This window comes from Ctenopharyngodon idella, chromosome 17 (genome assembly GCF_019924925.1).
Source record: "Ctenopharyngodon idella isolate HZGC_01 chromosome 17, HZGC01, whole genome shotgun sequence".
Taxonomy (NCBI): Eukaryota; Metazoa; Chordata; class Actinopteri; order Cypriniformes; family Xenocyprididae; genus Ctenopharyngodon; species Ctenopharyngodon idella.
Genome location: NC_067236.1, coordinates 16,920,001 through 16,933,975, shown reverse-complemented (window position 1 = coordinate 16,933,975; position 13,975 = coordinate 16,920,001). Strand labels below are relative to the sequence as shown.

The 13,975-nt window shown below is 34.6% G+C and overlaps 1 protein-coding gene across 3 annotated transcripts in view; it reads left to right on the top strand.

Moving 5' to 3' along the window:
* The window catches only part of efr3ba (EFR3 homolog Ba (S. cerevisiae)), a 36,332-nt gene that overhangs the window by 8,290 nt on the left and 14,067 nt on the right, over positions 1-13,975 (top strand). For all 3 annotated transcript variants that reach the window (XM_051868569.1, XM_051868568.1, XM_051868570.1), the window contains exons 2-10: positions 3,051-3,127; positions 4,478-4,605; positions 4,730-4,880; positions 9,088-9,209; positions 11,105-11,254; positions 11,694-11,819; positions 12,656-12,734; positions 13,060-13,195; positions 13,464-13,625. In XM_051868569.1, coding sequence (XP_051724529.1) covers positions 3,051-3,127; positions 4,478-4,605; positions 4,730-4,880; positions 9,088-9,209; positions 11,105-11,254; positions 11,694-11,819; positions 12,656-12,734; positions 13,060-13,195; positions 13,464-13,625 — 1,131 coding nt within the window. The remainder of the gene's footprint in view (positions 1-3,050; positions 3,128-4,477; positions 4,606-4,729; positions 4,881-9,087; positions 9,210-11,104; positions 11,255-11,693; positions 11,820-12,655; positions 12,735-13,059; positions 13,196-13,463; positions 13,626-13,975) is intronic.

Sequence of the window (13,975 nt, the reverse complement as noted above, 5' to 3'; positions counted from 1 at the left end):
GGGCCAATGTGTGAGTCACACTCCAGCTCCTCTCCCATCCATACAATCACACCGTAATTGCCAATCACGATCTTGGTAAACGGCTGCCTGTCAGCAGCTAGTCAGCAGGCTTGAGTCAGTAAACCTACGTTTTGTGATGCACTTGAAGTGAGTTTTGTAGACTGATTCTTTCTCTGATAGACCAGTATTTAGGTATTCTGTACACTTCTATAAACACCAAATTGCTTGTATCGGTCATACCGTGTGTGATAAGATCCTTAATATTTGTTGACTAATGAATAGCCAGTTTTGTGTGGGTGGTTGAGGGCTGCTGTCTGATCGCTCCACCTGCTTTGGTTTGTTTACTTTCCTCCGTGATGAAGCTCTTTCACTATGGTAATGGTGCAAACAGCCTCGTCTCTCCCAGGGGTCCTGCCAAGGTGCTGCCTCTGACTCATCCACCCAGAAGGGGTTTGTGTTTGTTTATGAGAAAGCATTTGTGGAGTTTTAATTGGGTAGTTGGCAAATAACATGGACATGAACTGTTTTTATTCAGCATCAAGATTTTAGGTTAAGCGTTATATGAGTCTATAAGGAACAGTGTGTATTTTAGATGCTGTGACTAGTCAATTTTTTTCACAATTTGAATCACCTTTTACCTTCATGCAGGTCACTTAAAGGGATAGTTCACCCAAAAATGAAAACTCATCATTTACTCACCCTCGTGTTGTTCCAAACTCGTAAGAGTTTCGTTCATCTTTGGAACACAAATGAAGATATTTTTAATTAAATCTGAGCCAGTTCTCTACTCTCCATTGACAGCTATGCAACTACCATTTTGACGCTTCAAAAAGTTCATAAAGAGATTGTAAAACTAATCCATATGAATTGAGTGGTTTAGTCCAAATTTTCTGAAGAGACTCGATCGCTTTATATGATGAACAGATTAAATTTAGGCTTTTATTCACATATAAACATTGATCAGCGAACGTAAACAGAAGCTCAAACCTGCATGATGTGCAAGAACAAATCTCTTCCCGAAGCTCAAACACACCAGAATGAACCTCATTGGTTTTCGCACGTCAAGAAAGCTTGCTTGAACTTCAGTTTATCATAACGAATGTGTGCGCTGATGAACGTTTATATGAATAAAAGCATAAATTAAATCTGCTCATCATAAAAAGTGATTGAGTCTCTTCAGAAAATTTGGACTAAACTGCTCAATTCATATTGATTAGTTTTACGATCTCTTTATGAACTTTTTAAAGTGTCAAAGTTTCAGTTGCGTAGCTGTCAATGAGGGACAGAAATCAGATTTCATCAAAAAGATCTTCATTTGTGTTCTGAAGATGAACGAAGGTCTTACGGGTGTGGAACGACATGAGGGTGAGTAATTAATGGCAGAATTTTCATTTTTGGGTGAACTAACCCTTTAAATAGTCCTGTGGTAAACAATAATAACTCTCTCAATTAATATGACTCATTAAACATTAAAAAATGCTGTTTAAAATGTATGGTTGGAGTATAGCATGTCACTCTGCTACAGTTTACAAGAAGGTTATGAACATTAACCTCAATGTTATCATTAGCTAAAACTATTAAAAATCATTTTTCGGTAATTGAAATCAAGCTGAAATACAATAAAATATAATTTTAATTTTTGATGAAAAACTAAAATATGTTGTCTTTGCAACCTGAAATAAAGTTTAAAGAGTTAATTCACCCAAAAATGAAAATTCTGTCATTAATTACTCACCCTCATGTCGTTCCACACCTGTAAGATCTTTGTTCATCTTCAGAACACAAATTAAGATATTTTTGATGAAATCAGAGAGGTATACAGTATGACTCGTCCATAGACAGCGATATAATCAACACTTTCAAAGTCCAGAAAGGTACTAAAGACATCGTTAAAACAGTCGACGTGACTGCAGTGGTTCAACCTTAATGTTATGAAGCGAAGAAAATACTTTTTGTGCGCAAAAACAAAACAAAAATAACTTCAACAATATCTTCTCTTCTGTGTCATTCTCATACATTGTTTTTGTCCAGCGTCTAGCATGCTCACATGATCAGCTTTGGCCAATACTTAGCCGGCATTTGGACATAATCGGAAGCCTTCACTGTGCTTACTGCGTCACCTGCGTAAGGATAATGACAGGGAAGAGAAGAGATTATTGAATAAAATTGTTATTTTGGTTTTGTTTTTTTGGCGCACAAAAAGTATTCTCGTCGCTTCATAAAATTAAGGTTGAACTTTAGGTCTTTAGTACCTTTCTGGACCTTGAAAGAAGTACTAAAATTAATACTAAATAATAAATAAAACTAAACTGAAATATAAATATATATATATAAATAATAAATTAAAGCTAAAAATACTTTTAAAAAATGACAAAAGGACATAACAAAATTACTAAATCTTAAATTAAAATTAAAACTGAAAATGTAATTCAAAGCATTAATAAATATTTTAACCATATATAAATAATACATTGTTAGTTCATAATACCTAATGCATATAATCAATGTTAACACATTCAACTTTTTTTAATTAAAATATTGTTTTTCTAATGGAATTATTTGCAACAAATCGATGACAGTTGAATTGAATGATCCATTTTTTTGTTTTTGTGATTTACAATGCGTCCCTTTATAAGTCTGTATAAGCCTTTTATGGGCTTTCAAGTGGCGGTGTAAAACCAAAACAACTCTAAACGCTTTCAACAGATTCTTTTCAAATCCATTTACCCAGCACACCAAGCTGCAGACATTTCCTAAATACAGATTAATGCCTTTCTCTGAATCGACTGGCCTCACTTACTAGATTACAGCACACAGGTCTAATTTATTTAATGTGTCAATGCAATAAATAAACCTCACGTTGAGTATAATTACAAAGACTCTTGATCAATACTGCCCTACATGCTGGAGATGAGGGAAACGAAGAGGTCTGGAGAGACCTCAAGTCAAACCTTTACTTCACTTGGATTATTGTGTTATTTCTGTGCTTTTGTGCTCAGTTATTGTGTTAGGGTCTGCTGCTCCAATTCACTTTGTCCTATGTGTTTCAGGTGTTTGTGGATGCTGTGGGGCCCTGAGACCCCGATATAAGAGGCTGGTAGATAACATCTTTCCTGAAGACCCTGAGGTAAGGTCATATGAAATAAAAGCGCTGAGCCTGAAAAGAGAATGGTTCACTAGGCTTCTAGTGGTTATCAGTCATCAGTGATCGATGCAGTGATGTAGACATAGGGTTTCAATGGTGACGTTTATTAGTTTTAGAGCCACTGTGGCATAGCAGATCTGCTGCATGGTCATCTGACTGCATTCAGTCGTTTTCACAGACACGATTGCTTTCTGTTTCAGGGATTTTCAGACTAGAAAATTTGAGTGAAAATAAAACACCCTCAAGTTGTTCCAAATCTGTATGAATTTCTTTGTTCTGCTGAACACAAAGGAAAATATTTGGAAGAATGTTTGTAACCAAACAGATCTCGTCCCCCATTGACTACCATAGTATTTATTTTTCCTACTATGGTAGTAAATGGGGGGCGAGATCTGTTTGGTTACTGACATTCTTCCAAATATCCTCCTTTGTGTTCAGCAGAACAAAGAAATTCATACAGATTTGGAACAACTTGAGAGTGAGTAAATAATGACAGAATTTTCATTTTTGGGTGAACTATCACTTTAATAATCCCCTATGATTGGCCATTGTGTTCACACGCTCAACAGAGATTGGCTACAATGATCAACACTTCAAAACATGTTGTAAATAGACATCTTTGACGCTCTTCAGCGAGCGCTTACACAGATACACACAGGAGTGTTTGAAAGCAGGCATCTATCAGCGAATCCCTAACGTATCCGCTGATAGACGGATCCGATGATGGTATCGTCACATTTTTTAAATTTCCCGTACCGAAGTCAGTACTTTTGACAACACTAGATCATAAATAATTTGTATATTTGAATATCTTTTTCGTCCTTAGCTTTCTTACTAGTTGAATGACACTATTTTCTGTACAGTTTTGGAACGATATTTATTAGAAAAGCGATATACAAATACAAAATGAAAATGTTTATCTAGTATTCTAATATTGGTTAAAAATATAAGTTGTAAGTTATTAATATTATATGTAGGATTATGAATATAATACTATAATAATAATAATAAATAATAAATGCACTGATGATTTAATACAAAGTATAAATTAAATAGTTTTCCAGATTACAAATAAAAGCCAATTATTTAATTTTAGAATTTTAATTTTAGTATATTTGACATGAATGGTTAAAGCACAAAACTTGAAAGTATTTGAAGAGACAAGCTTCAGGATCTGTGTAAGACTCAAAATAGAAGATAAATCATCGTCCTTTTTTGGGAGAGGAAAGTTTAAAGTGACATTTTATGGTATTTTTTTTAATCTTATGTTCTTCTGATAGGCCACTTTTCAATCCTCTCTTGCTCTTTCTTGTCTTGTCTTCTTCTTTAAAGGACGGTTTGGTGAAAGCTAACATGGAGAAGCTTACTTTTTACGCCTTGTCTGCTCCAGAGAAACTAGACCGTATCGGTGCCTACCTGTCAGAAAGACTATCCAGAGACGTTGCCCGGCATAGATATGGGTAAAAACAAAACCTGAAAGAAAATGTAGTGATTGTTTCTGTCTATGTAATTTATATCTGATTTGTCACTATAAATTTGTCTGTGATCATTGGTAGGGCAGTATTATATTTGTGTGTCTCACAGGTATGTTTGTATTGCTATGGAGGCGTTGGACCAGCTACTGATGGCCTGTCACTGTCAGAGTATAAACCTTTTTGTGGAGAGTTTCCTTACTATGGTGCGCAAACTGCTAGAGGCAGACAAACCCAACTTACAGATCCTGGGCACTAACTCTGTGAGTAAAATTTACTGCCTTTACTCGCTAGTGAAATCCACTTTGATGTAGTTGCAGGGTAAAAATGATCACTTGATAAATCTACCTCGAGTCGGACATCTTTGCGGTACGGAGGGAGATGTGGCTTCCGCATCAGCACTACAGGTTCAGGTGTCAATCTTGCAGTGAAGGGTCAGACCAAAACAAAAAAGAGTGCAGAGCTGTAACATTTTAGCTTCACCTCAATTAAGCTCATCCAAACTATATTAAATATAAAGCCCTCCTTGCCAATCAAATCCCCACAGTGTCACATCTCTTAAATATACTTGTACTTTCAATCTAGTTCAGTCCTATAGAGTGGTGCAGGGATGACGTCAAAACCTGGAAGACTGGAACCTGGTTTTGTTTATTTTTAAAAACCTATGTTTTTAACATGTAACTATAGATAATAAGACAGTTTCACAGTGTTACGTGTGTGCAGCTTATGTTGTAGAACAAAATGTCAAAGTATAGTAAACCATTGGTTCTTAATACTATGTGTGGTGATCTACGACTGTTTTTTTTTTTTTTGTTTTGTGATGGTTGTTCATGAGTCCCTTGTTTGTCCTGAACAGTTAAACTGAGCTCTGTTCTCCAGAAAAATCCTGCAGATTCTTCAGTTTTCAAGGATTTTTTTTGCATATTTGAACCCTTTCCAGCAGTGACTGTGTGATTTTGAGATCCATCTTTTCACATTGAGGACAATAGAGGGACTCAAACACAACTATTAAAAAAGGTTCAAACATTCACTGATGCTCCAGAAGGAAACACGATGCATTAAGAGCCGGGGGGTGAAAACCTTTGAATTTGAAGATCAAATTAAATTGTACTTAATTTGTCTTCCGGGAAGCATGCAAGTGTCTTCTGTTGCTTCCGAAGGGCAGTACTAAATGAAAAAAAAAAAAAAAAAAAAAAAAGATATTTTAACAAAATAAAAAGAATTTGGACATCTTCATCCTGTTCAAAAGTTTTCACCCCCCGGCTCTTAATGTATCGTGTTTCCTTATATATATATACACACACACACACACACTATATACACAAACACACACACAGGGGTCTGTGTGTGTGTGTGTGTGTGTGTGTGTGTGTGTGTAATAAACTTAAATCTAATCTGACCATCAAGGGATTCACTAACTTAAAAAGTTATTTAAAACCGTGATTACAAAATGTATTTATATAAAATTTTATTTTAAGTATGAGTAAGTTTTCTAAGTATTTTAAGTTTTTTCCCCTTTTCCCTAAATCTGAAAATTATTAGTATAGAAATATAGAAAATCGTTATTTTCTTAGAGAAGATGATGCTATAGCTACACAGGCAGCACTTGTCTTTGTTTTATCAATAGTATTTAATACTAGAATTACATTATTATATATAGTTTGTTCTGTACATTTTACATTTATTAAATACATTTTTAAATGCATTCTTTATAGTGCTGTCGCATCCAAAATAAAAGTTTGTTTACATAATATGTGTGTACTGTGTATAATTATTATGTATATATACACACACATACATGTATATATTTAAGAAATATTTACATATATATATATATATATATATATACTTTATATATAAATATAAATATTTTATATATAAATATAATATATTTTTGTTAAATATATACATTCATGTGTGTATTAATATATACATAATAAATATACACAGTACACACATATATTATGTATACAATCTTTTATTTTGGATGCGAAATATATTTGGATGGGAAATATTGCACAGATTCCATTACCTCATATCAGACCTGAAATATACAGGCCCTTCTTATACTGTATATGCCCACTCCAACTGATATCATTTAATTTTACATGACAAGCATTCAAAACTAAAATGAATTCATCCTCTGTGCAGTAACATGAAACCTCAACCTCTTCCCTGAAAGCTTTACACCCACCCAACACATCACATGCTTATGAGAATGTAGAGAATCTCAACTTCAAAACCGCTCACATCTGATGCTTCTGAAATATAAGGGCTTAAAGATTAAAAAGAGATTACTTTTCACAGATAGAGGCCAGATGGGGCAGGGCTTAAAGCGTGTTGCCCATAAATGTTGAAAGCTGTGCGCATGCTTACAGAGTTTATGGGTTGTGCAGAGTTTTCATCTCAGTCTAACAGTATGAAGGTACTCTGTAGGCACTGTGTAGGTATGAAACTCAATGCGGTCAGTAGTAGAACACTGGATAACTGCTGCTTATCTCAAATCTTCAGATATCCTAATCAAATCTGTTATACTGGAAAGTACATTTATTGCATAAGATTAACATTCCTTGCAGAAGTGGTTCTCAACTGGCTTTGCTTCAGGGGCCAGTTGCATAAACATAGCCATTATGTTAAAACACTGTCTTAAGATCTAGTAAGATCTAGTGACCCACTAGCTGTTAGACAAGGGGCAGTCAGTTTTACTGTTTGGTATCAAATTAGACCAATCTACGTTTTTATGTAACTGATTAAAAACAGTTTTAAAGAAAAAAAAATTGATGACTAACTTGTAAGACTAGTCTTAGCGGTTTATGCAACCAGCCCCAGGACTATTGACACAAATTGTCAAGAAAATGTCTCAAAACGTTTTATATTACTGCATAGGCCAATCAATATACAAATATTCAATATCTAGCTTCAGCAATAGCAGGTGTTTGACTTCTAAATGTGTTTGGTTTCTAAATGTTGTATTATGAAGCATTAAACTCACTATATTTAGTGCCAATCAGGTGTAATACAATATAAAACAACCCATATCTATTCATTAGTGATTGCTGAATATTATTTTAATGTCTGGATTTCATAGCATCAGAAAGAGTCTCTAACTTTGTGTTTACTATCTGTGAACCTGTGGTCACACTTAGGTACAGTATATATTAGGTGGCTACTATAACTACTATCTTCTTAACTATTTGATATAATATACATATTATGTACATACATGTTGGATTTGTGCGATAAAGTTTGCCAATCACAGCAGTGGGCTGTGTAAAGCCCCTTGAAATGAAGCGTTTTTGACAGAGAGTGAAAATTATGGAAAAACTTTTTTGATGTAAAAAAAACTTAGCTAACTTCATAAGCTAACCTCCAGAAACATAATATAAAGATCTGAGAATCCATTCCATGACCGCTTTAAAGTACTTTAATTAATAGGGCTGGGTATTGACACAATTTTCACAATTCGATTTCTATTCACATGCTTGCGATTCGATTCGATATCGATTATTTTGGATGTAGTATATCAGTTACAGTACATGGCAAATTTTCTAGAGGAAAAAAATCTCTCAACTAACGCTGTAAACTACACATGGGAGTCAGTTGGTACTACTTTACTATAATATTGAAGGTTAAAATTTTTATAAACGAGTTTATGGTCACTGAATATGTTTTTCTGAGGTAAATGTGACGTTACGTGACATTGTTTACAAGCTGTTTTATTGACGTCTTTCTGAGGTGAAACACTGATTGAGCTATTAAACCAGACATGATACGGATTTCGGTAAGTTGTACTGTATATTTTAACATACCTTCAGATGTTTAGTCGTGTTTATTTCGCGCTGTAACTGGTATTAAAGCAGAGAGGATGTTCACATGTGCTCCGTGCTGCCGCTTCTCTTTAACTGAGGTGCTAAAGCGATCTGTCACGTCACATTAAACAGCGCCAAAACGGTATTTATTTTTTGAATCTCATCTCATTTGAAATCTGAGACTTTGCTTCATATCAAAAGTAACAAAGCACAGAGATTATTGCGATTTATTGGATGTGAGGCGCGCTACATCTTCTGTCCATTCATCAACTGAAAACAGACTAGACTAATCGATTCTTGGGATTTAAGAATCGATATCGGTTCGTAAAAATGAGAATCGATTAAAATCGAGAAATCAATATTGTTAACCCAGCCCTATTAATTAACACTAATTAAACTGTTAACTTAACCCCTAATCGTAACCCAACCCTTGCCACAAAACTCTAACCCCTATTATCCTAATCCTAACCCTACCCTTACTACAAAACCTAACCATACCTCCAACTAGTTTGCAGTAAATGCTAAAATTTTCCAGAACAACGTGTAGTTACACGGTACATCCATAGTCTTGTAGGTATTTAATGTTAGTACATAGTAGTTAAGGCCACCTACTATAAAGTGTAACCAAACTTTCTATATTTTTCTGCTCTTTCTCTTTAAGTTTGTGAAGTTTGCAAATATAGAGGAGGACACACCGTCATACCATCGTAGCTACGATTTCTTTGTCTCACGCTTCAGTGAGATGTGCCATTCCAGTTACGAGGATCCAGATATTCGCACAAAGTGAGCATGTCTTTTCAGCATTTCAACAGAGAAAAAATATGAATGTTGAAAATCGAGTTTCTCCTTGTTTTTGTTGGTTAAGCCTCTGATGCATGGTGTCCCTTAACATGGACAGATAGTTAAAGATACACTATGTAACTTTTGGCATTCTAGTGGTTAAAAAACAAAACTGCATGCATTTTGCAGGAGAACATTGTTTTGGTTGTGTTTGTGCGGATAAATATGGTTATCCTGCTGCTCATAAAACATTCACTACTAAGCTTAAGAGAGAGTTTAGATGGAAAGGATCTCAAGACGACTAGCTGAAGATGTTACTGTGTCTATGCCCATTATTAGACACGCTACTTCATTGAAACTAAATTCCAGCACAGCACTACAACAACCATGATCAAATGACCCTTCACAATAGATAATGCTTGAACTCTGTCCGAGAGCTACATATGGTAATTTATCTGTTTAATAAAATACCTTACTCACCTGTTAAGTAATAAAAACACCATCTCAGGATTACTTTTACAACATTTCGAATCCCTCAGTTCTTCCCATCCCCAAAAAGTCAATCCAATGTTGATTCTTGTTTTATTACGAGCTCTGTCACATTCTCATTTTGCCAGCAGACTCTCCTCAGTTTGGCGGGTTTTTTTTTTAAACGTGATTTTTTTTTCAACCTTTCTCGCTTATTGTGACAACTAACCTATGCCCCTCCTACTACATGCACACGCCAAAGCAGACGGAGCAACTTTTCTCTATTTACGGATATGACGAGATGCACACAGACGAGTGATGTATGTACGCAATTTCCTGCGAAAACCATCCCGCCTAATCTAAAATATAAACTAAAAATAAAATTAATAGGCTTAGCATAGCGTATCAGGGTGAGACAAAAACATGTTTTGGAAGAAGAATTGATGATGCATTGACTAATTTTTTTTTATTTTTGTTAATTTTGTAGTTGAACAAAAAAAAGTTGCATAGTGTACCTTTAAAAACCATTTTTGAACATTCAGGTTGTGATGCAACATCCAAACCACCTTGGATGAGTCATCAGTGAATCCAGTTTGTTTTGATGTGAATATTGCTTTGTCCACAGCAAAGATATTTCAACAATGTTCATACTTTTTAACTGAATAAATTTAATTATGAGCAATTTGAATAAATGCATTTTGAAAATGTGATTATTTAAATAATATCAACTAGATGCATATTTAATGATTTTTTGAGTGCAGAAATCTTATCTGCTTCATAACCATTTCATTTTTGTATGACTAACAACAAATATGCATCACATTAAGTTTATTAGTTTATGCGAAAACTGTGCAATCCAAAATAGATGGAAATTTTATATGCAATTTAAATACATAAAGAAAATGACTCTTGTAAAAATGATACAAGTAGCTTAAATTTAAAAATTGTGTATATTATATTATAATAAATAATAAATAACAGTAATTATGTATATTATGAATAATAAAATTGTATTATTAAAATGCAATTAATTAAACAATATTATCCATAATTATATGACTTACTGTGAACTTCAAAGCTAGAAAGTAGAAATAGAGCAATAGGGATATATAAAAAGGAAATTCACAAGTGTGTGCGCCAGCCTGCATGAGAGTTTGTGTGGGTGAGATTTTGCCTCAGATACTGGTGCAATTTAATATTTTCTACTCAGGGACTGAGTGGAACAAGATTAAAAATTATATATTCTTCTTTTGAAGTAAAAGGAAACACTTTTTTCCATTGTGATTAAATAATTCATGCATCAGGGGCTGAATTGCATCATGCAGTGCACATTAATAAAAATACCCATATATATAAATCCACATGTCTCATAAGCGTGACTAACTAAAGTCAGTTTGGGTTGTGTGTGTATGTGTGTGTCTCTGTGTAAGGATTCGTATGGCAGGGATCAGGGGTCTTCAGGGGGTGGTGAGGAAGACTGTCAATGATGAACTGCAGGCAAATATTTGGGACCCTCAGCACATGGACAAAATCGTGCCGTCTCTATTATTCAACCTCCAACAGGATGAAGCCGTAGAGAGGTGCTTCACTTACACAATCACACATGAAGTGAAATGAACACTTTTAGTCTAATGGAAGTGTGAATTTTCCTTCCGAGAAACCATGTCTTGCAAATAGCTATTAGCCAGTCTGTGTGATTAAGCTAATGAACTCTTAATCGAATGCTAATGAAGAGTGTGTGATATAACAGAAGACTGACTTCAACTTGAGATGTCAGACTGCAGTAAGAAAGTAAATTATTCTAGAAGCTGCTGTACTGGCCGTATGCCTAATAAGCCCAACGCCCCGAGGGTCAGAGGCAGACCATGAACACTGAATTGAACTGTGTGATGAACTTAGAGCTATAAAAACTCCTCTGGGGAAATCACTGACCACAAGTAATGGCATTGCCAACAACAATGGCCCTATTGATTTGGCCCCGGTTTATATGTGTTTCCTGTTTCTGATTGCTATCAATAGGTCTCCTTCCCCAGAGACCGAGAAGGATAAGGAAAGTCCAGTGGAGCTGACCGAGAGATGCTTTCGAGAGCTGCTGGGACGAGCAGCCTACGACAACATCAAGAATGCTGTGAAACCTGTGCTCATGTGAGTGTTTATGCACCAAACACAAGAGGGCAGCACAGAGAGACATTTGTTTTCATTTCAGTTCATTTTATACAAATACTTTAGCATTTAGATGAGACATGAATATTTTCACAAAATTAATAAATGATAGTTAAATTTTGTTTTGTATATTTAATAAATAATGACTAGACTACTAATTCTAATTCATATGCACATACACAACCATTCAAATGTTTGGGGTCAGTAAGATTTGGATTTTTTTTTTTTTTTTTTTAAGAAATTAATACTTTTATTCAGCAAGGATGCATTAAATTGATCAGAAGTGATGGTAAAGACATTTATAATGTTACAAAAGATTCACATTTCAAATAAACGCTGTTCTTTTGAACTTTCTATTCATCAAAGAATCCTAAAAAATAATGTAATGTATTTCTGAAGGATCATGTGACATTTAAAACTAGAGTAATGACTGCTGAAAATTCAGCTTTGCCGTCACATGAATAAATTGCATTTTATAATATTTTAATATAGAAAACAGTTACAACCCGAATTCCGAAAATGTTGGGACGTTTTTTAAATTTGAATAAAATGAAAACTAAAAGACTTTCAAATCACATGAGCCAATATTTTATTCACAATAGAACATAGATAATATAACAAATGTTTAAACAGAGACATTTGACACTTTTATCCATTAAATGAGCTCATTTCAAATTTGATGCCTCCTCATTGTTAGACTAAAACATCTACACAGTAAAGGGATCTGATACGCCTTTGTATTCTATGACCTACTATATGTGCTATTTCCTGCTCTGGTTCTGTTTGCTGAAGCTAATCATTTACTTGTGTATTTTCAGGCACCTTGATAATCATTCACTTTGGGAGGGCAAAACATTTGCAGTGCGCTGTTTCAAAATCATTATGTACTCCATTCAGGTAGATACATACAGCTTTGCTGAAATGTGGTTGTAAAAGTATCTAAAACAAAATACAATACAAGATTTGTTTTTGTGGAGCATGGCTCTTTAATGCTAAATAATTATGGGGTGTTTGGGGCCATATTTTATATCTTACAATAGGGTTCAAATGTCTCACAGCAGTAGTGAAAAATTACTATTTTTGCATTATTCTAATTTAATACACATTTTTCATTACAAATTATAAAGTCATTCAGCGTGACTGTAAAACAAAATATGATTTGATATTTCCATTTTCATCTGTGTTACTGTAATATTAACTATGTCTACTGTTTCTTTGACAGACCCAACATTCACATCTGGTGATTCAGCAGCTATTAGGCCACTTGGATGCCAACAGTAAGAATTCAGCCAGAGTGCGTGCTGGGATAGTGGAGGTGATCTCAGAAGCAGCGGTCATAGAAGCCAGTGGCTCCATAGGTACTAGACCATCTTTAGACCACTAGAGGGAGCACTAAACCCACCTCATCAGACAAAAAAAAAACACTTTATAGGATTTCTTTCTGATGTTATTATTCTTGCATTACTTTCTTGCTTCTTAATGTAAAAGTGATATACATGCTGCCTATTTCATATGCATTAATGTTTATATGTTTGACAAATAATTCGATTTTATACATTAGAAATTATACACATATGCATTGATCATTTTAATTCAGTTTTGGCTGTGTGCCGTACCTCTCTACAGGGCCAACGGTACTGGAGGTGTTTAATACTCTACTAAAGCAGCTCAGGCTCAGTGTGGACTACGAGCTCACTGGATCCTATGACTCTTTTGCAAACATGGGCTCCAAGGTCATCAAAGTACACGAGGAGAGACAACTCCAAGAATCTGTCATTAAAACCATTGGTGGGTGAACAATGAATGTTTGTGAGTGAATCTGGCAGTCGGACATTCAGCGGTCAAATATTTCTGTAAAATGAACATGGCTAAACTGTATAATCGACTGTTGTTAAACTAATTTACTACATAGCTGAGCTCAGTTTCATATCACTCCACATTTTTTCTTCTAAAATTATAACATTTTTATTTCAGTATTTACGTTTTTTTTTTTTATATCTAGATAGACTGTCACTCAATCAAACATGGACAGACAGATAGATAGATAGATAGATAGATAGATAGATAGACAGACAGACAGACAGACAGATAGATAGATAGATAGATAGACAGACGGACAGATAGATAGAGAGATAGAC